The sequence below is a fragment of the Oryctolagus cuniculus genome, chromosome 10 (genome assembly GCF_964237555.1).
Source record: "Oryctolagus cuniculus chromosome 10, mOryCun1.1, whole genome shotgun sequence".
NCBI lineage: Eukaryota > Metazoa > Chordata > Mammalia > Lagomorpha > Leporidae > Oryctolagus > Oryctolagus cuniculus.
This window is the reverse complement of record NC_091441.1, coordinates 114,614,144-114,635,332: the sequence shown is the minus strand read 5'-3', so window position 1 is coordinate 114,635,332 and position 21,189 is coordinate 114,614,144. Positions and strand designations below refer to the sequence as shown.

Genomic DNA, 21,189 nt, shown 5'->3' with positions numbered 1-21,189 from the left:
CAAGGTTCATCCATGTTTTAGCACATACAGCATTCCCACTCTGCAATGGCTTGGATATTAGCTGTCCCTGTCAAAACTCATGATGGCCAGCACTGCGGCTCACTAGGCTAATCCTCCGCCTGTGGTGCCAGCACCCCGGGTTCTAGTCCCAGTTGGGGCACCAGTTCTGTCCCGGTTGCTCCTCTTCCACTCCAGTTCTCTGCTGTGGCCCGGGAGTACAGTGGAGGATGGCCCAGGTCCTTGGGCCCTGCACCCACATGGGAGACAAGGAGGAAGCACCTGGCTCCTGTCTTCGGATCGGTGCAGCACGCCGGCTGTAGTGGCCATTTGGGGGGTGAACCAACGGAAAAGGAAGACCTTTCTCTTGGTCTCTCTCTCTCTCACTGTCTAACTCTGCCTGTCAAAAAAACACAAAATTTAAAAAAACTCATGATGAAATTTAATTGCCATGATGGTGGCATTTTGAGGTAAAGAATTTAAGAGGTGATTAGGGGGGCTGGCACTGTGGTACAGGTTAAAAGCCTCCACCTGCAACACCAGTATCTCATATGGGCCCCGGTTCAAGACCCAGCTGTTCCCTGTTCCACCTCCAATCCAGTTCCCTGCAAATGCATCTGAGAAAGCAGCAGGAGATGGCCTAAGTGCTTGGTCCCCTTCACGCAAGCGGGAGACTCACATAAAACGCCTGGCTCCAGGCTTCAGCCTGACTCAGTACTGATTATTGGGACCATTTGGGGAGTAAACCAGCTGATGGAAGATTCTCTCTCTCTCTCTCTCTCTCTCTCTCTCTCTGTGTGTGTGTGTGTGTGTGTGTGTGATTGTACCTTTCAAATAAATAAAAAGTAAATGTTTGCCTTTCTCAGGGAGTTCTCTTGTGGGACTGAATTAGTTATCAGAGCAGGTTGTTTTTTAAACCAAGGCAGCCCCTTCTGTTTTGTCTCTTTGACATGCACCTGCATCCCTTCTGCTTTCCTCCATGACTTGCAGCAGCACAAGACCCTCACCAGAAGCAAGCAGATACTAGTACCACACTCAGCCTTTGAGGTTATCCAGAACCATAAGCCCAACTAAACTTCTATCCTTTACAAATGACCCTTTTTCATGTGTTTTTTTTTTTCTTTTCTTTTTTTTTTTTTTTTTTTTATTTTTGACAGGCAGAGTGGACAGTGAGAGAGAGAGACAGAGAGAGAAAGGTCTTCCTTTGCCGTTGGTTCACCCTCCAATGGCCGCCGCTGCAGCCGGCGCACCGCGCTGATCCGATGGCAGGAGCCAGGAGCCAGGTGCTTTTCCTGGTCTCCCATGGGGTGCAGGGCCCAAGCACCTGGGCCATCCTCCACTGCACTCCCTGGCCATAGCAGAGAGCTGGCCTGGAAGAGGGGCAACCGGGACAGAATCCGGCGCCCCAACCGGGACTAGAACCCGGTGTGCCGGCGCCGCAAGGTGGAGGATTAGCCTATTGAGCCACGGCACCGGCCTTTCATGTGTTCTTTTACATAAATAGAAAACAGACTAGAAAATCTCTTAAAAAAAAAAAAATGGATGAGAGCCAGCATTGCGGCACAGTGGGTAAAGCTGCTAACAAAACTCCTGGCTCCTGACTTAGGCCTGGCACAGCCCCAGTTGGTGTGGCCATTTGAGGCGTGAAACACTAGATCAAACACTCTCTCTCTCTCTCTCTGCCTACCTCTCCCTCCAACTCTGCCATTCAAATAAATAATTAAAAAAAAAGAAAGAAAGAAAGAAAGATGTATTTCAGGACTGGAGCTGTGGCATAGCAGATAAAGCCGCCACTTGCATGACAGCATCCCACATGGCCACCAGTTCAAGTTCTAGCTGCTCCATTTCTGATTCAGCTCTCTACTATGGTCTGGGAAAGCAGTAGAGTATGGCCCAATTCCTTGGGCCCCTACATCCGCATGGGAGACCCGGAAGAAGCTCCTGGCTCCTGGCTTCGACAGCTCTGGCCACTGTGGCCAATTGAGAGTGAACTAGTGGATAAAAGACCTCTCTTTCTTTCTCTCTCTCTCTCTCCCTCTTCTTCTCTTTCAAAAATAAACTTTTAAAAATAAAATTTAAAAAAATAGATGTATTTCTTTTTAAATTTTTACTCGAAAAGTAGAGAGACAGAGAAAGACAGGGGGTAGAAGAGGGAGGAAATCTTCCATCTGCTGGTTCATTCCCCCACATGCCCAAAACAGCCAGGGCTGGGCCTGTCTGAAGCCAGGAACTAGAAACTCAATCTAGGTCTCTCACATGAAATACAGGAACCCAAGTACTTGAGCCGTCATCCCCTGCCTTCAATGGGGTACACTGGAAGTAAGTTAGATGGGGCTGGTGCTGTGGTGTAGTGGGTAAAGCTACCACATGCAGTGCTGGCATCCCATATGGATACCAGTAGAGCTGACCTCTGAACCCAGGCACTTTAATCTGAGATATAAGCATTCTTACTGGTCACTTAACTGCTGTGCCAGATGCCTACCTTTAAAACAGCTCTTAACCACAGTTTTACTTCCCATGATTCAGTTACATGTGGTTACCTATGGTACACAAATATTAAAAGAAAATTCCAAATAAGCAATACATACCATCTCTTCCAGGACATACACAGTGCATACCCACACTGTATATGCTACCTGCCAGATATATATCAAATCAGCTGTAACTCTACTGCAGGGTTTGTGTTCAAATAACTTTAATTTTACTTAATCAAATAAAATTTAATTAATAATGGCCCCAAAGCACAAGACAGTGAGTGTTGCTGGTGATGTGGATATGTCAAAGCAATCCACAAAAGTACTTACTTTAAGTGAGAGGGTGAAAAGTTCTTTCCTTGAGGAAGATCTAAGATCTAAGTACAAACCATCTGTAAAATTGTGAAGAAGGAAAAGAAATTCATTCTTTTGCTGTAGTACCTCCAACTGCAAAAGTTATGGCCACAGCACATGATAGAACGTTTCAGACATCCCCAGGGGCATCTCAGAATCCATCTCCTCCAAATGAGGGGAGACTGTTTACCAGTACTTCATTCCTTTATGACCAAGTGCTAGTCCCTTGTGTGGACGTACCATATTCAATCCATTCACCTTGTGGTGGACATTTGGGCTGTTTCAACCATTTAACTGTAAATAATGCTGCTATACTATTCTAATACTGTTCTAAGATCTTGATAACCATTGATTCCACCTGGAACTCCTACAATTTCAGTCCACAGAGAAGGCTGATATATTTTATTGTTCTGGGAAGGCTTCTGGGAGGTCAAAAAACCAACTGCTAGATTTTATTTGCAAATACTAAAAATAACCAGAGAATCTTTTTTTTAAAATTATGTTTTAAGTCTACAAGAGTCTCCAAGATTTCAAGTTGGGAATAGAACTAGTCCTATCCACCCTCACTCCTGTGAAGTCACTGACACAGATGATATGTGTGGGTCTCTCCAGTGCCTATAGTGACTTTTGACTTCTTTTTATTTATTTATTTTTTTTTTATACAGGCAGAGTGGACAGTGAGAGAGAAACAGAGAGAAAGGTCTTCCTTTGCCGTTGGTTCACCCTCCAATGGCCGCCGCGGCCGGCGCACTGCGCTGATCCGATGGCAGGAGCCAGGAGCCAGGTGCCTTTCCTGGTCTCCCATGGGGTGCAGGGCCCAAGCACTTGGGCCATCCTCCACTGCACTCCCGGGCCACAGCAGAGAGCTGGCCTGGAAGAGGGGCAACCGGGACAGAATCCGGCGCCCCAACCGGGACTAGAACCCGGTGTGCCGGCGCCGCTAGGCGGAGGATTAGCCTAGTGAGCCGCGGCGCCGGCCCGACTTTTGACTTCTAAAGATCAATTTTTTTTTTTTAAACAACACAGTAGGTTTAGGCAACCAGAGACTTCCTTTTAAAATTATTACTGTGGTAAAATATACAAATAATAAAATTTATGATTTTAACCATTTTTAAGTATACAGTTCACTGACATTTATTTTCACACTGTTGTACCACCATCACCACCTTTCATCTCCAAAATTTTTTCACCTTCCCAAACTGAAACTCTGTTCCCACTGAACTCCCAGCCCCTGGCAATGACTATTCTACTTTATGTGTCTACAAATCCGAATACTCTAGTACTATATAAGTGGAATTATATAATATTTGTCTTTTTGTGACTGGCTAATTTCCTTTAGCATATCCTCAAGGTTTATCTATGTGGTAGCATGTGCCAGAACATCCTTTCTTTTTAATGCCGAATAATATTCCTTTCTACATTATAGACCACATTTTGCTTACCCATTCATCTACTGAAGGGCACTTGGGCTGTTTGCCTCTTTTAGCTACTGTGAATAATGCTGCTATAAACATGGGTGTACAATATATTTGAGTTCCTGCTTTCACTTCATTTGGGTGTACACCCTGAAGTAGAATTACTGGGTCATAATTATAATTCTATTTTTAATCTTTTGAGGAACTACCATATCATTTTCATAGCAGCTTCATCATTTTACTCTCTCACTAAAGATACACAAGAGTTCCCATTAAAGTTTTCCACACCCTTGCCAATATCTCATTTTCTTTTTTTTTTTTTTTAAAAGCCATGCTAATAGTACAATATTATATCTCATTGTGATTTTTATTTGCATTTGCCTAATGATTAGTGATGCTGGGCATCTTTTTATGTTCAAACTGACAAATTATCTTTTTTGAAAAACGTCCATTCAAACCCTTTGCCTAGTTTCAAGTTGGGGTAATTTGTATTTTTTTTAATTTATTTATTTGAGAGGCAAAGTTATAGACAGAGAAAGGGTGAGACAGAGAGAGGGAGGTCTTTCATCCGCTAGTTCATTTCCCAAATGGTCACAACAGCCAGAGCTGAGACAATCCAAAGCCAGGAGCCAAGAGTTTTTTCTAGGTCTCCCATCTGGGTGCAGGGGCCAAAGCACTTGGACCATCTTCCACTGCTCTCCCAGGCCATAAGCAGGGAAGTGGATTAGAACTGGAATAGCCGGAACCTGAACAGGCACCCATACGGGATACAGTGCCAAAGGTGGAGAATTTACCTAGTATGCCACAATGCCAGCCCTTTACTTTTATTTTTTAGTATTTACTTATAAAGAGTTCTTCTATATTCTATAGAAAGAAAATCTATTTTCTAGAAACAAGCACCTTATCAGATTTGCAAGTATTTTCCCCCACTCTTTGGGTTATCTTTTTACTTCCTTGACGCTATCCTTTGAAGCTTAAAACGACATTTTTTTTAAAGATTTTATTTATTTATTTAAGAGGTAGAGAGAGAGAGAGAGAGAGAGAGAGAGAGAGAGAAAGGTCTTCCATTTGCTGGGTCTCTCCCCAAATGGCCGCCATGGCTGGAGCTGGGCCTATATGAAGCCAGAAGCTTCTTCCAGGCTTTTTTTTTTTTTTTTTTTTTTTTTTAAGAGATTTATTTATTTATTTGAAAGTCAGAGTTACACAGAGAGAGGAGAGACAGAGAGAGGTCTTCCATTTGATGGTTCACTCGCCAACTGGCCGCAACAGCCAGAGCTGTGCCAATTCAAAGCCAGGAGCCAGGAGCTTCCTCTGGGTCTCCCACGAAGGTGCAGGAGCCCAAGTACTTGGGTCATCTTCTATTGCTATCCCAGGCCATAGCAGAGAGCTGGATTAGAAGTGGAGCAGCCGGGTCTCGAACTGGCGCCCATATGGGATACCAGCGTTTCAGGCCAGGGCATTAACACGCTGCGCCACAGCACCAGCCCCCAAGAGTGTCAATTGTTAAATCAACAACAGGAGTCACTATGCACTTGCTCCCCATGTAGGACCTCTGCCCTTAATGAGTTGTACTATGAGAATTAACAGTAAAACTAGTATTCAAACAGTACTTTATACTTTGTATGTCTGAATGGGTGCAAACTGTTGAAATCCTTACTTAGTATAGAGCTGATCTTTTGTATATAAAGATAATTAAAAATGAATCTTAATGAAGAATGAGATGGGAGAGGGAGCAGGAGGGGGGAGGGGAATGGAGGTGGGAGGGCAGGCATGGGGGGAAGGACTGCTATATTCTAAAAAGCTGTACCTATGAAATTTATTATATAAAAGCTTTCAAAAAAAAAAAAAAAAGAAGAGTGCAATGGAGCTGAAACATTCCTACCACCTAGTGACGTAATAGCCATGTTAGAAAGTCCCGCAGCAAGACTTTACTCAGGTGTTTGTGATGATGCCACCGTAAATGCACACGGACTGCCAGTCACACAAAAGACAGCACATTCAGTTATGCACAGTATGTATCACTTGGTAATACAAACAGTGACAGAGAAAAAGAGACAGGCAGATCTTCCATCCACTAGTTCTTTCCCCAAATGACCACAACAACTGGCATTAGATCAAGTCAAATTCCAGAATGAGAAAACTCCATCCAGCTTTCCCAGGTGGGTTGCAGGGGCTCAAGTTATTGGGCCATTTTCCACTGCTTCCCCAGGCACATTCACAGGGAGCTGGGTCAGCAGAGGAGCCACTGGCACTGTCCAGTTGGCACCCACACGGGATGCCAGCATTGCAGACAGCAGCTTAACCTACCACACCACAACACAAGCCTCTCTAAACGTTCGATCTATTTTAAATTAGAAAATTTTGCTTTTACATTTTGAACTTTTTATTAAAAACCAAGATACAGGGATCAGGGTTGTGGCACAGAGTTAATCTGCTGCTTGTGATGCCAGCATCAAACTGCTGGTTTAAGTCCCCGCTACTCCACTTCTGATCCAGCTTCCTGTTAATATACCTGAGAGGCAGCACAAGAAGTGCTTGGGCTACCGTCACCCTTGTGAAAGACAAGCACATAGTCCATGGCTACAGCCTTACCCAAACCTGACTACTGTGGCCATTCAAAGCATGAGCCAGGGGATGGGAATTATCTCTTACCTCTCACCCAACCGACCAACCCTTTCTCCCTCTCCTCCTGTCTACTGTTTCTTTATGTCACTTTGGCTTTCAAAGAAATAAATAAATCTTAAAAAACAACAACCAAAGACACAAAGGGTCAGGATCATCAATGGCCCTATCTTCTACCTGTGGGGAGCAACTGGGAGCAACTCGGACTAGACTGAGTTACTGGAATTAAGACTTGTTCTATGCATCTGCTCTCCCACAATATGGCGCTGGGAGAGGAGAAAACAGCTTCTACGCAGCTGCCTCTGGCCAACTTGAGTGATGACCTCCAGGAGCTGATCCTGCTCCTGATTGGAGGAGAGCAGCGTACTCGGCGTGTGGGCAGCCGAGTTGGGATTGGCGGAAGAGGACTATAAAGGAGGAGAGAGACAACATGCACCAAGAACATCTATCTGAAGGAACACCTGTGCAGCCCCCGAGAGAGCCAGCCGGCCGGCGGTGTGCCGCTCCCCTGCGGAAGTGGGGAAAGTGGCCAGGGGGAACCGCCCTTCCACGGAGGTGGAAGGGACGGCAGCCAACCCAGGAAGAACCAGCAGCAAACCCGGGGAGGGCCGAGCAGACAAAAGAACAGCGCAGGGTCCTGTGTCGTTCCTCCACGAAGACGGGGAGCGACACTACCTCCACATTTTGCCCACTGGCACGTCTTCCAGGGCAATAATATGCATGGAACCAACATGGCCTATGACAACAATGCTCTCTAACTAACTCTGCCTTTCAAATAAATTAATAAAACTAAAGTAAAACAAAATGTTAGCAGAAAACTGAGTCTTTCTCCTTTAAATCCTTATCAGATTGATTCAGTTAGTTTCTGTCATGCTCCCAAAATATCCCCTAAAATCATTTTGTAAATATCAGTAATACATGTCCCATGCTTTGGGAAACACTATGCTACCAGACTGTTTTATTCACATTTCCAATCACTTGGACTATCTCAAGACTCAGCATAAGTCTCTATACCGCCTCCACAAGGAAGGGAGTATACTTAAAGGGACTATCATCATGTAATATTTTTAAGTTATGGTCCATTTCCTCTCACTCAAGAAAAGGCCATCCTTTAGGTGAATATTGTTGAGATTCCAAGAAAGGGTCCATCAATGGATTTAAAAAAAAAAAAGTACTATATACTTAGAATGGAATTTAGCCGTAAGAAGGAATGAAATTCTGACGCTTGCTACAAAACGGACGAACACTGAAGAGATCATGCTAAGTGAAGTAAGCCAGACACAAGAGTCAGTGTGTGACTGCACGTCTGTGAGGGACTCAGAGCAGTCAAATGCAGACACACAAAGGGACTGCAGAGAGGAACGGGGACTTCCTGGTTCAGGAGCAGAGTTTCGGTTTGGGACACAGACCAGGCCTGGAGATGGTGGTAACGGCAGGGACCGTGTGGATGTACTTACCGCCACTGACGTGTGCGCTGGAAGGGGGCTGCGATGATACACTCTGTCCCGAGTACCTCGCAAAGTCTGTGGGGATCCACATCTTTTTATTTTTTAAATGTTTTTGAATGTCATTTATAATTTTTTTCAACTTTCATTTAATAAATATAAATTTCCAAAGTAAAAAACAAAAACAAAAACAAAAAAAAAAAAAACAAACCAAACACATCCAGGCAGGGGGAATGCCTGGATGTGTTCAGGATTCTTTTTTTTTTTTTTTTTTTAAGATTTTACTTATTTGAAAGAGTTACAGAGAGAGAGAGGCAGAGACAAAAAGAGAGATCTTCCATCCGTTGGTTCACTCCCCAGATGGCCATAATGGCCAGAGCTGCGCCAATCTGAAGTCAGGAGCCAGGAGCTGCCTCTGGGTCCCCCACATGGGTGCAGGGGCCCAAGGACTTGGGCCATCTTCTACTGCTTTCCCAGGCCATAGCAGAGAGCTGAATCAGAAATGGAGCAGCCGGGACTAGAACCAGCGCCCATATGGGATGCCGGCACTTCAAGCCAGGGCTTTAACCCAATATGCCACAGTGCCAGCCCTGAGGATTCTTGTGCCCAATTGTATACCTGTATAGGAATTGACTTCCACTGGCCTTCCGGGGATTTCCTTCACTTCTTTCCTGTATTGGATGTCCTGTTTCCTATATCCCAAGTATTCCTTTCTTTCGACTTATTCATTTAATAAATTCCCTGAAAGGTGGGTTAAGGTCCCCTTGTCCCTTGGGTTCTATGCCTGGCTCTGGCTCCTGACTCCAGTTTCCTATTAATGCAAACCATGGGAGGCAGAGATGAGTTCCCACCACCCATGAGCGAGAGTTCGCTTTCAGACAGCCCTGCCCCAGCCACTGAGAGCATTTGGTGAATGAACCAGCAGACTGGGGAGCCCAAGGAGGGAGTTGGGGGACAATCATTGCCAGGCACATGCACATGTTCTCTGTCACACTTTCATAATTTTCAAAAAATCTGAGAAAAGCATCATGGAGTTTTAACTTTTTAAATTATGAAAGACAGAGGGTATTTCCCTTCTACTCGCATTGATAATTTTGCTGACAATCCTAAGTCAGAGCTAAGTCAGAGCTTCAGAAAGGCTGATCCCAGGGCAAGCACGTGGGCCAGCAGTTAAGATGTCTGCATCTGAATCCCAACTCCAACTACTGACTGCACCTTTCTACTAACTCAAACCCTGAGAGACAGTGATGATGGGCTCAAGTAACTGAGTTCCTGCCACCCACATGGAGACCTGGACTGACATCCAGCTCCCAGTTCAACCCGGCCCAGGCCCTGTATTAAGATTCAGAGAAGTCAATCAGCAGACCTGAGAGCTAGTGAATGCTCAGGCTCACTCACTCCGCCTCACAAATCAAAAATAAAATGGTGAGAGTGAATAAGGAGAGGCAGAAAGAGACACAGAGGTCTTCCATCCACTGGTTCACTCCGCAGTTCTAAAGCCAGGAGCCAGCAGCTTCCTCTGGGTCTTCCACATGGGTGCAGGGGCCCAAGGACTTGGGCCATCTTCTACTGCTTTCCAGGCCATAGCAGAGAGCTGGATTGGAAGTAGAGCAGCCAGGATTAGAACCAGTGCCCATATGCAGGCGGCGGCTGTCGCTCCCCCTCTTCACGGAGGAATGACACAGGACCCTGCGCTGTTCTTTTGTCTGCTCGGCCCTCCCCGGGTTTGCTGCTGGTTCTTCCCAAGTTGGCTACCGACCCTTTCACCTCCGTGGAAGGGCGGTTCCCCCTGCCACTTTCCCCACTTCCGCCGCTCACGGGGGAGCGGCACACCGCTGGCCGGCTCTCTCGGGGGCTGCACAGGTGTTCCTTCAGATAGATGTTCTTGGTGCATGTTGTCTCTCTCCTCCTTTATAGTCCTCTTCCACCAATCCCAACTCTGCTACCCACACGCCGAGTACGCTGCTCTCCTCCAATCAGGAGCAGCTCCTGCTGTTTATTGGTTGAACTGGAGGCAGCTGTGTAGAAGCTGTTTCCTCCTCTCCCAGTGCCATATTGTAGGACAGCAGATGCATAGAATAAGTCTTAATTCCAGTAACTTAGTCTAGTCCGAGTTGCTCCCAGTTGCTCCCCACAGGCGGCTTAACCAACTAAGCCACAGCGCCCGTACCAATTCTTTAGTAATCTCGTCTCTGCCTACTTTGATGTCTGCTTCAGTAAAAAGACAGCAATCCCTACTCCAAGTCACAACTTGGGAGACTACAAGCAAATCTGGAGGCAAGACACATCTTAATCTAAGTCTAGAGTTACCCTCAGCATTTTCCAGGGAAGCACTTTGGAACAAGGATAACATAAACAGGGCCTCACATTTCGTTGGAGTTCAGTGGGTCCCTGTAAGCAAATCACTATGTCCAAATAACTGAGCTTTGCAGACTGGTTTAAGATAATTGGAACTTAAGGATGAAGTCAGTCTCATTCAGTCTGAATGACCATGTAACAGGGAATGAGAGTCAACAGTTTCCCAGAGAAAATATTGAGTGGAGTTACCATGAAAGGAAGAAAACAAACAGAAGTCCACCAACACTGCTTTACAGGTGAAATTAACAATGTCAATGGATTAAAGTAAGGAGCTTGGAGAGCAATCTATTAGCCTGCTGTGTATACTCTTAAATGTTATAACCAAAATTTAACTTCAATATTTATACACTAGGACCCGTGCTGTGGCATAGCTGGTAAAGCCGCCACCTGCAGTGCCGGCATCCCATTTGTAAGCCATTTTGAGTCGCAACTGCTCCACTTCTGATCCAGCTCTCTGCTGTGCTCTGGGCAAGTAGTAAAAGATGGCCCAAGTCCTTGGACCCCTGCACGCGCGTGGGAGACCCCAAGGAGGCTCCTGGCTCCTGGCCACAGCTCTGGCCATAGCGGCCAACTGGGGAGTGAACCATCAGATAGAAGACCTCTCTCTCTCTCTCTCTCTGCCTCTCCTGTGTGTTAACTCTTTCAAATAAATAAATAAATCTTTAAAAAATATATATTTATGGAACACCCAACCACACAAGCAAGATGGGTCTTTCTAAGCCCTTATGAATCTACTCTTTGGTAAATCTAAGGGTAAAATCCTTCAAAGGATGCAGCCTCCTAAGCAGGTAAGGGAAAATGATGCCTAAAGTTTTCTCATTTGTTTTCCTCAACACATCTGTCCCTGGGATCAGGAAAGCAAAATTTCCGTAAGATGAAATATGATTTATAATAGAAAACAGGAAGACTTGACAGATTTTTTACAAATCCAGCATGTTTTTAAGCATCTAATCTAAGCCAAAGCTTAAGCTAGATGTTTATATGCTATATTTCATTGAATTCATATAACTTTGAGGTAGATTTTCTTAATCTCAGATAAGGACAAAACTAAAAAATCCACATAATTTGCTTTATCTGAGTTTGAATCCAGGCTCTGTGACCAATTACCCATTCTACTATAAACAAGTCACTGGGAGCTGGCGCTGTGGCGCAGCAGGTAAAGCAGCCACCTGCAGTGCTGGAATCCCACAAGGGCACTTGTTCTAGTAAGGACTGCTCCACTTCTGATCCAGCTCTCTACTATGGCTTGGGAAAGCAGTAGAAGATAGTCCAAGTCCTTGGGCTCCTGAACCCACATGGGAGACCCAGAAGAAGCTCCTAGCTCCTAGCTCCTGGCTTCGGATCGTTGCAGCCAACTGGGGAGTGAACCATCGGATGGAAGACCTGTCTCTCCCTCTGCCTCTCTGTAACTCTGCCTTTCAAATCAATAAATAAATCTTAAAAAAAAAAAAAAAAAAGTTACGACAGATATCACAAGACAACATGGCCCTGTGTCTCCTTTGTATTTCTGCCATTTTTGCACTCTGGTTGCCAGCGCTATTTCTGACTCTAAATTTGCCATTGACAGCCTGCTTTGAAAAATACAGATAATCAAACATGATTATCAAACAAGAACATGTGTAAAAGGACAAAAGGAAGAGAAAAGGCCTAGGGACCTAGCCTACTGAGAACTTACAGGCTATTGCCAGGAGATTAAGGCTATCAGAAATTCAACATTCAAGTAATCAAGGTTCTCCTACACAGTTGGACTATAAACCCACATACACTATATAGCAGTTTTCTTAACATAAAACTGTATAAAACTTCACAACAGCAGTAACTCAAATTTGTTAACATCTGTATAACTAGTTCATTCTTAGTAGATTGCTAAGCAGAGTTTTCAATGGCTAACTGAACCGAGCACATACTTTGCAAAGAGATCTGTACCTGAACAATCTTCATGGCCATATGAACCGAGGCAAACCACGACACATCTCTATCATTTATAAAATGAGCACGACTATTTTTTTTTTTTTTTTTGCCAGGCAGAGTTAGACAGCGAGAGAGAGAGACAGACAAGAGTTATAGACAGTGAGAGAGAGACAGACAGAGAGAAAGGTCTTTCCGTTGGTTCACTCCCCTAATGGACACCACGGCCTCCCGGTCTCCCATGCAGGTGCAGGGACCCAAGCACTTGGGCCATCCTCCACTGCCTTCCTGGGCCACAGCAGAGAGCTGGACTGGAAGAGGAGCAACCGGACTAGTACCCCAACCAGGACTAGAACCCGGGATGCTGGTGCCACAGGTGGAGGATTAGCCAAGTGAGCCACGGCGCCAGCCATGACTACATTTTAAAATACCATGAGAAGTAAATAAAAACCAAAGAATAGGGGCCGGCGTTGTGGCATAGCCGGTAAAGTCACTGCTTGCATTACCGGCATCCCAGTGAGGCACTGGTTTGAGTCCCGGCTACTCCACTTCCAATCCAGCTTTCTGCTATGGCCTGGGAAAGCACTTGAGGATTGCCCAAATCCCTTGGGCCCCTGCACCCACGTGGGAGACCCGGAAGAAGCTTCTGGCTCCTGGCTTTGGACTGGCGCAGCTCCTGCCGCTGCGGCCATTTGGGGAGTGAACCAGTGGATGGAAGACCTCTCTCTCTCTGCCTCACCTTCTCTTTGTAACTCTTTCAAATAAATAAATTAATTAAAAATAAAATAACAAACTCAATATCTGGCACATGGTGGGAATTTAATGCATATTACTATTATTAATGATAACATAAAAATGCTTCTCAATAAATAATGAAGTAACCTAGACATTATCCTTGGATTATATTCCTCATCTACCACCACATTCAATCAACCATCATGTCCTGTCAGCTCCTCCTTAAAAGTTAACCAACCACTTTAGCCTAACCCTAACCAATCTAACCTAAGCCACCATCATCTCTTGCCTAGTTTACTCTAAATGTCACTAGGCTCATTCCCATCCCTCTAAATCTAATTGTCTAAAGAGCAGTACCAACTTAAAACGTATTTGGATTAGAACAAGATGGCACTCTAGCGGAACAAAACTGGTGTGCCTAGAAGCAGATTTTGAAAGCAGTTTTCTTCAAAGCATCTTTTTTCATTCCAGCTGATAAACAGCATCTTGATACACCATGGCGGCAGCAGCAATGAAATGTATGGTATTAAAAAAAAACTATCTTGGCTGGCGCCGCGGCTCACTAGGGTAACCCTCCACCTGCGGCGCCAGCATCCCGGGTTCTAGTCCCAGTCAGGGTGCCGGATTCTGTCCCAGTTGCCTCTCTTCCAGTCCAGCTCTCTGCTGTGGCCCAGGAAGGCAGTGGAAGATGGCCCAAGTGCTTGGGCCCTGCACCCACATGGGAGACCAGGAGGAAGCACCTGGCTCCTGTTTTTGGATCAGCACAGCGCGTCGGCCGTAGCAGCCATTTGGGGGGTGAACCAACGGAAAAGGAAGACCTTTCTCTCTCTCTCTCTCTCTCTCTCTCTCTGTCTAATTCTGCATGTCCAAAAAAACAAAACAAAAAAGAACTATCTTGAAACATTTATCTCCAAACTAAAATGGAGCTTTATATTGTGTTTGCCATAAATCTACATAGTCTCCTCTTCCAGATGATGTAATTGCAAAGCAGAGCTTGCTTTGACATCAGATGGCAGGACAACACTATGCTCTCACCCTTCTGCGGACATTCCATACAAACACACAAACCGATCCCTCATCCAGATCCTGTACTTAATAATGAAGAAACACATGATCAAGTGCTGCAAATCAGACTGGCAGAAAAAAGTGAACACTGTGAGCAAGGACCCATGACAGAACAACTTAGCAAAACGTCCTTTACTAGTAAGCACCACTGGTATCCTCATGGGCATTATCACAGACGTCCTAAGAAACTGGATCCTGCAAGGGACAGATGATACTGAGGTTCTTGTAATCAAAGAGGAATGTTATCCTGTGCCTCATTTTCCATATGAGAAAATGCAATCTGGTACCTACTCCCTATATGTTATATAGTAAAATAATCATTAAATACCCTTTCATTGTAAAACACACACACACACACACACACACATATTTGGTCATATTACTCTTCCACTAAAATCCTCTAGTTCATTCCTCAATACATTCAAAATAAATGTCAAATTCTTTTTTTTTTTTTTTTAGATTTATTTATGTATTCATTTGAAAGGCAGAGTTACAGAGAAGGAGAGACAGGAACAAAAAGAGAGGTCCTCCATTCACTGGTTCACTCCCCAGATGGCTAGAACCGCTGGAGCTGAGCCAATCCCTGAAGCCAGGAGCTTCCTCTGGGTCCCCCACGCGAGTGCAGGAGCCCAAGGACCTGAGCCATCTTCCACTGCTTTCTCCGGCCATGGCAGGGAGTTGGGTAAGAAGCGCAACAATGGGACTTGAACTGGTGCTGCAGTCTCACCCGGTATGCCACAGCACTGGCCCCTCAAATGCTTGAACTTGACCTCCATCTCCCTTTCTCTACTTTATCTCCTTCCTCTCTCTCTCTCTCTCTCTCTTATTCACTTTATTTCTGTCATACTAATCTTGTTGCTAGCTCACTTCTTGTCAATCCTGTTTCTACTCACTCATGTTAGTCCTCAAATGCAAGCTCCCCTGATCACCTTCTTCAACTGCATTCTAATCCATCAGTTTTCTCTCATTACTCAGTTTTATGGTTTTTGTAATAATTTGTCACCTTTTGAAATTATATTAGATATTTGTCTACTCAATCATTTCTTTCGGCATACCACGCTACCTTTAAGACTGTCCAGCATGGGGCCAGCGCTGTGGCATAGCAGGTAAAGCTGCCACCTGCAGTACCAGCATCCCACATGGGCGCCGGTTCAAGTCCCAGCTGATCCACTTCTGATCCAGCTCTCTGCTGTGGCCTGGGAAAGCAGTAGAAGATGGCCCAAGTCCTTGGGTTCCTGTACCCGCATAGGAGACCCAGAAGAAGTTCCTGACTCTTGCCTTTGGATTGGTATATCTCTGGCCATTGCAACCATCTGGGGAGTGAACCAGTGAATGTAAGAGTATTCTCTCTCTCTCTCCCCCTCTGCCTCCCTGTAACTCTGCCTTTTAAATAAAATAAATATTTTTTTTAAAAATGTCTAACACACTAAGTCCTTAGAATAGATTTCCTGAAGGAGTAACAAACATAGGCAGTCTGGCAAATGGTGAATTCTAACAAAAATCACCAGTATATTCATTTATGACCCACACTATGTTAAGAAGCTACATTAGAAAAACTGCAGAATCAGCACAATGTAACTGCTGACTGGCAGACCATTAAAGTCATAATAGTTTATCATACAAATTCCAGTCAAAACCAACTGAAAATACTGTCAAGAGACACAATTGTAAAAATTCAGCTTAAATATTTTAACTGACTTTCATTTGCAATTCTACAATCAGGCAAAAACTTCATTCCATAAAACAGAATGAGTACTTCAATGGCTAAGCAGAGGTTGGTTTTATGGGCAGAAAAGAGCTCAGGAAAACAAACTGACAACAGCGGACTGGCTGTTTCAAAGTTACTTTACAGGGTTAACACAGAGGAGGTATCTTCATTATGCTGGCTCAGGTATACTAGACCCTTATTAACTGATGAGCTAGGAGTCTCCTGAGTTCGATTTTTACTTTGCTTGAAAACTTGGCCATTTCAGAGTTAAGTCTGACCAAGCGGCTGGATCCTGATTTGGTTTGGTCTGGTGGGGCCCGACACAAGAGGTTAGTCCAAAAACAATGGCTTCCTATGAATTTTACTTAACAGTAGCCAACTAGGGACCAGCGCTGTGGTGTAGTGTAGCGGGTAAAGCCGCCTGCAATGCCAGCATCCCATGTGGGCGCCAGTTCAAGTCTCAGCTGCTCCATTTCAGATCCAGCTCTCTGCTATGGCCTGGGAAAGCAGAAGAAGATGGCTCAAGTCCTTGGGCCTCTGCACCCATGTTGGAGACTCATAAGAAGCTCCTGGCTTCAGATCAGCCCAGCTCTGGCTGTTGTGGTCAACTAGAGTGTGAACCAACGGATTGAAGACCTCTCTCTCTCTGCCTCTCTTTCTCTGTGCAACTCAGGACTTTCAAATAAATAAATAAATCTTAAAAAAAAATACCCAACTAAAGCCATTATGGAATTCTATTTTAGAATTCCAAAGTTTGATTTTCTACCATTTGGCATTTCCCTTCATAGCAGTTGTTTTACATTAAGACAAAAACAACAAACCAGGGGTTTTGGCATTTGGTGAAATGGTTAAAGCACAGCTTGGTAGCCCGAATTCCATATCAGAGTGTCTGGGTTCCAGTACCGGCTCTATTTCCAAATCCAGCTTCCTGCTTATCTGACACTGGGAGGCAGCAGGCAATGACTCAAGCAGCTGGGTTCCCTGCCACACATGTGGGAGACCTGGATTAGGTTCCTTGCTCCTGGCCTGGCCCAACCTCTGTAGTTGCAGGCATTTGAAAAGTGAATCAGCCAGTGGGAGATCGCAATCTGTCTGTCATCTGTCTCCCTCACTCTCTACCATTCAAATAAAGTGAATAAATAAACAATAAAACATAGAATAAGTACCATTCTTAATGTTCACTTGGTCTGTCACACTAAACTATACACATCTCCTACATACACACACTAAATTTGTCCTAAACAGACACTTTGCAAAGTAAAAAGTAGTTTTAAACCACATTGTTCCTACTCAAGAAATATAGGAGAAAAATTTTAAACATACTTAAGCTCACATAGAATGCAAAAGAACATATAGGGACATGACTTCATATATGGAAGAGAAATGGTTCAGTTTTCAGGAATTAACAATTCCCAAATATCTGAGACTTGTCCCAAAACACAAATGCCTTCTTCTTTTTTTTTTTTTTTTGGGACAGGCAGAGTTAGACAGTGAGAGAGAGAGAGAGAGAGAGAGAGAGAGAGAGAGAAAGGCCTTCCTTTTTCCGTTGGTTCACCCCCTAAATGGCCACTACGGCTGGCGCACTGCGCCTATCCGAAGCCAGGAGCCAGGTGCTTCCTCCCAGTCTCCCATGCAGGTGTAGGGTCCAAGCACTTGGGCCATCCTCCACTGCCCTCCAGGGCCACAGCAGAGAACTAGACTGGAAGAGAAGCAAGAGGGACAGAATCTAGCACCCCAACCAGGACTAGAACCTGGTGTGCTGGCGCCACAGGCGGAGGATTAGCCTAATGAGCCGCAGCGCCGGCCCACAATGCCTTCTTAAGCATAACCATGTAATGTTAGTTGTAGTTTAGAATACTACATGTTAATCTAAAATATTCTTTATACATGAGATGCCAACCATTAAACCAATCATTTTGAAGAATCAAGCAAATACATAAAATCCTGTCATTGTTTCAATCAATATTCACATTATGATTGCAAAGTATTCTAAAATCACAGAGCAGTGCTCCATTTTGTGGGAATGTGCTATGGGCCCAATACCATCTGCCATAATGTTGTAGCTCAAAGAATACTTCCTCATTTTAATTAAAGGATGAGGTCATTTCTCAACAAATAAAAACAAGAAACTGCTGAACGTCAACAAGTTTTATAGGTCACAGCTAACTGACTAGCTACTATGATTCAAAATACATTTTTCAACTATCAAATAAATTGAAACTATAGGAATTTTAAGAAAATCAACTTTCGTAGTAAATTCTTATTTTTAAAAATCAAGATTGTTTTCTTCAAGATTTTCATTAACAAAATGCAAACAGAACTATTGAGTTTTCTGCTATACACCTAGTAGGAAAAAAGCAATGAAAGACAGCTAAGGGAAAGGAGGAACACAGCAAAAGGTCATTTTATTCATCTCCCACACTTTCAAGAAGATTGATAATCTTTCTAAAAGTCTAAACACTGGTACAGTAAGACACAAGTCCTACCCTTAATATCGCACGTATGTCCTCAGTCAATAAACCAAACGGAAAGCCAAGAGTAACAGTCACTGGTTTCAACCCTCCAGCAACAGTAGAAAAGTCACAAGTATTTTGTTGGCTAAGGAAAAAAGGTGTACTGTCTTTCCAGAGAGCCTGCAGCCTTGTGAGCACTGTTCCCACAATCCTAATGCTTCGCTCCACACAAAGACGCACCATGTGGCTGACAGGCAGGTTACAGCAGGTAGGAATACTACTGAGTATACAAACACATTAAGGATCAAAGAAAGAGAGCAGTAAATACAGGCCATACTATGTTTATTTTGCAGTATAATTCCTAAATAATTGATGAGATGTAATACAGAAGATACTTGAATAACTTATTCTGATGCTCATAATCCCAAAGTATTCTAGCTTGTGACAAAGGCATTTTGAATTCAACACATTTGTTTCAGTCTTCTCAATCTGTGACCCAGTTCTATAAATAATTTCAGTGAATTATTGCATTCAGAAGCATCTCTAGAAGTACAAGTCAGAAAACAAAATAAGGTTTCAAAAACCCTGGGAGAGTTCTGTGTTAAGTTCTTCTTTCTGAGTTTACCACACAATGTAAAAAATAAGAAAGCATGATTACCTTGCAAGTACAATACTGTTAGGGAACAGCACACACAAAAAGTACTATTAAGAAGCTTCAGGACAAGTCAAATCAGGTAAGATTATAATTATTAAAATCTAATTACCAGTACTTAGGGTATCATTTTAAAGTGACTTGAGTCCTAACACATTTCTCACATTAAAGCCCAAACAAACGCATAAATGTTTGACTCGAAACGCTACTCCATTTCTATTTATTTAAAAGGCACAGAGACCGACAGATCTTCTATCTGCTGATTCACTCCCCAAATGCCTCTAACAGCCGGGACTGGGCCAGCAGAAGCCAGGAGCCTGCAACTCAATCTGGGTCTGTAACAGGTCTCTCATTACTTAGGACATCATCACCTGCTGCCTCCCAGGGTTCTTATTAGCAGGAAGCTGTAATTTGGAGCAGAGCCAGAACTCAAATCAAATATTGGATGCAGACATCCCAAGCAAAAATCCTAACAGCTGCACCAAACATCAAATTCTATTCTCCCAATTTCTGGAGATAAAGACCACATTAGGGGCTGATGATGTGGCACAGAGTGTTGAACCATGGCTTAGGATGGTGGCATCCAATGTTGCAATGCAGGTTCAAGTCCCAGATGCTCTGCTGCTGATCCAGCTTCTTGCGAATACACCTAGGAAGGCAGCAGATGATGTCCCACATGCTTGGGCCCCTAACACCCATGTGAGAGATCAGATGGAGTTCCTGGCTCCTGGCTTGGGCCTGGCCTGGTCCTTGCTGGACATTTGGCGAGTGAACCAGCAGATGATAAATCTCCATCCCCCTCTCTCTAATGCTCTGCTTTACCTTTCAAATAAATAAACAGATAAATCTTAAAAAAATAAAAATAAAAAAAAGACACTAGAGCTTTCACTCAACCTTTCCAAAGGACTGATTACAGAGAGCTGTTCATTTTTATTTTTTTTAAAACATCTTCTTATTTATTTGAGAGGCAAAGGGAAAGATACAAAGGGAACATGGCAAGGGAGCCAGAGACAGACCCATCTTCCATGTACTCATTCACTCCCCAGATGGCTGCCAACAGCCAGTTCCAGGCCAGGCACTCCAGCCTGATCTCCTACATGGGTAGCAGGGGCCCAAGCACGTAGGCCATATTCCGCTGCTTCCCTTAAGCAATAAGAGGAAGCTGGATCAGAAGCCAAACAGTGGAGAAGCCCAAAAAGCAGCAAGCTGGAGCCACCAGAGAAATGGAGGGGAAACCTCAGACACAGCGCTGAGAAGCGAAGACCTCCCAACAAAACCTACAAAGATCTCTGTTTGGATCTACCATGGGCAGTCAGCTGTCAAATAAAGCATCAGCCATATCATCAAAATTGTGTCAATAAGCCTACAGAAACTGTTCCAACTCCTTCTTCAAAAACCCTCTCAGTAGCAGTGGCTTTTAATAAAGATGGTGAACCACAGGAAATGCCTCCAGAAGCAAAGATGAGAGTGAAAAATACTGGAAGGGATACAACAACATCAGCAGAACCAAATTCCTTCAATAAAGGAAAGCACTGGTTTTCTGATAACCAAAAGTTATGGGAGAGAAATACAAAATCTCATCTTAGAAATGTTACAACCAAGACAATCAAATGATATGCTTTGAAACTAGTGTGGGATGGGTATAAAGTTAAAACGAACAGTTTCCTTTGTTAAAGAATGATCTAAGTCTATCTTTGGAGATTTTTTTCCCTTTTTTTTTAAAAAGACTGAGTGGCACACTAAAAATTAGTTTTAAATTGAAGCTAATATATGTTTTACACACAGATTTCAGACATTTGCTAATTCTGTAGTTTCACGTGATTGATTTCAAAAGATAACAGATAACCAGTGGATAGAAGACCTCTCTCTCTTTCTGCCTCTTGCCTGTCTCTTTAACTCTTTCAAATAAATCTTTTTTTTTTTAAAGATTTATTTTATTTATTTGAAAGACAGAGTTACAGAGAGAGAGGCAGAGCCATAGAGAAGTCTTCCATTCCATTGGT

The 21,189-nt window shown here is 43.9% G+C and overlaps 1 protein-coding gene and 1 pseudogene across 9 annotated transcripts in view; one reads left to right on the top strand and one right to left on the bottom strand.

The window, feature by feature from the left end:
* The window catches only part of RAF1 (Raf-1 proto-oncogene, serine/threonine kinase), a 91,141-nt gene that overhangs the window by 48,233 nt on the left and 21,719 nt on the right, over nt 1–21,189 (bottom strand). For 2 of the 9 annotated variants that reach the window (XM_070051085.1, XM_070051088.1), the window contains exon 3: nt 2,802–2,863. The exons of 5 other annotated variants lie outside the window; for them this stretch is intronic. Coding sequence is in view for 2 of the 4 variants with exons in the window: in XM_070051090.1 (XP_069907191.1) it covers nt 8,320–8,401 (82 nt within the window). In the remaining 2 variants the exon portion in view is untranslated. Of the gene's footprint in view, nt 1–2,801; nt 2,864–8,319; nt 8,837–21,189 lie in introns of those variants that run through there. 2 more of the 9 variants (XM_070051090.1, XM_070051083.1) reach the window with 1 other exon arrangement.
* LOC108177165 (large ribosomal subunit protein mL42 pseudogene) lies at nt 14,171–14,585 on the top strand (annotated as a pseudogene).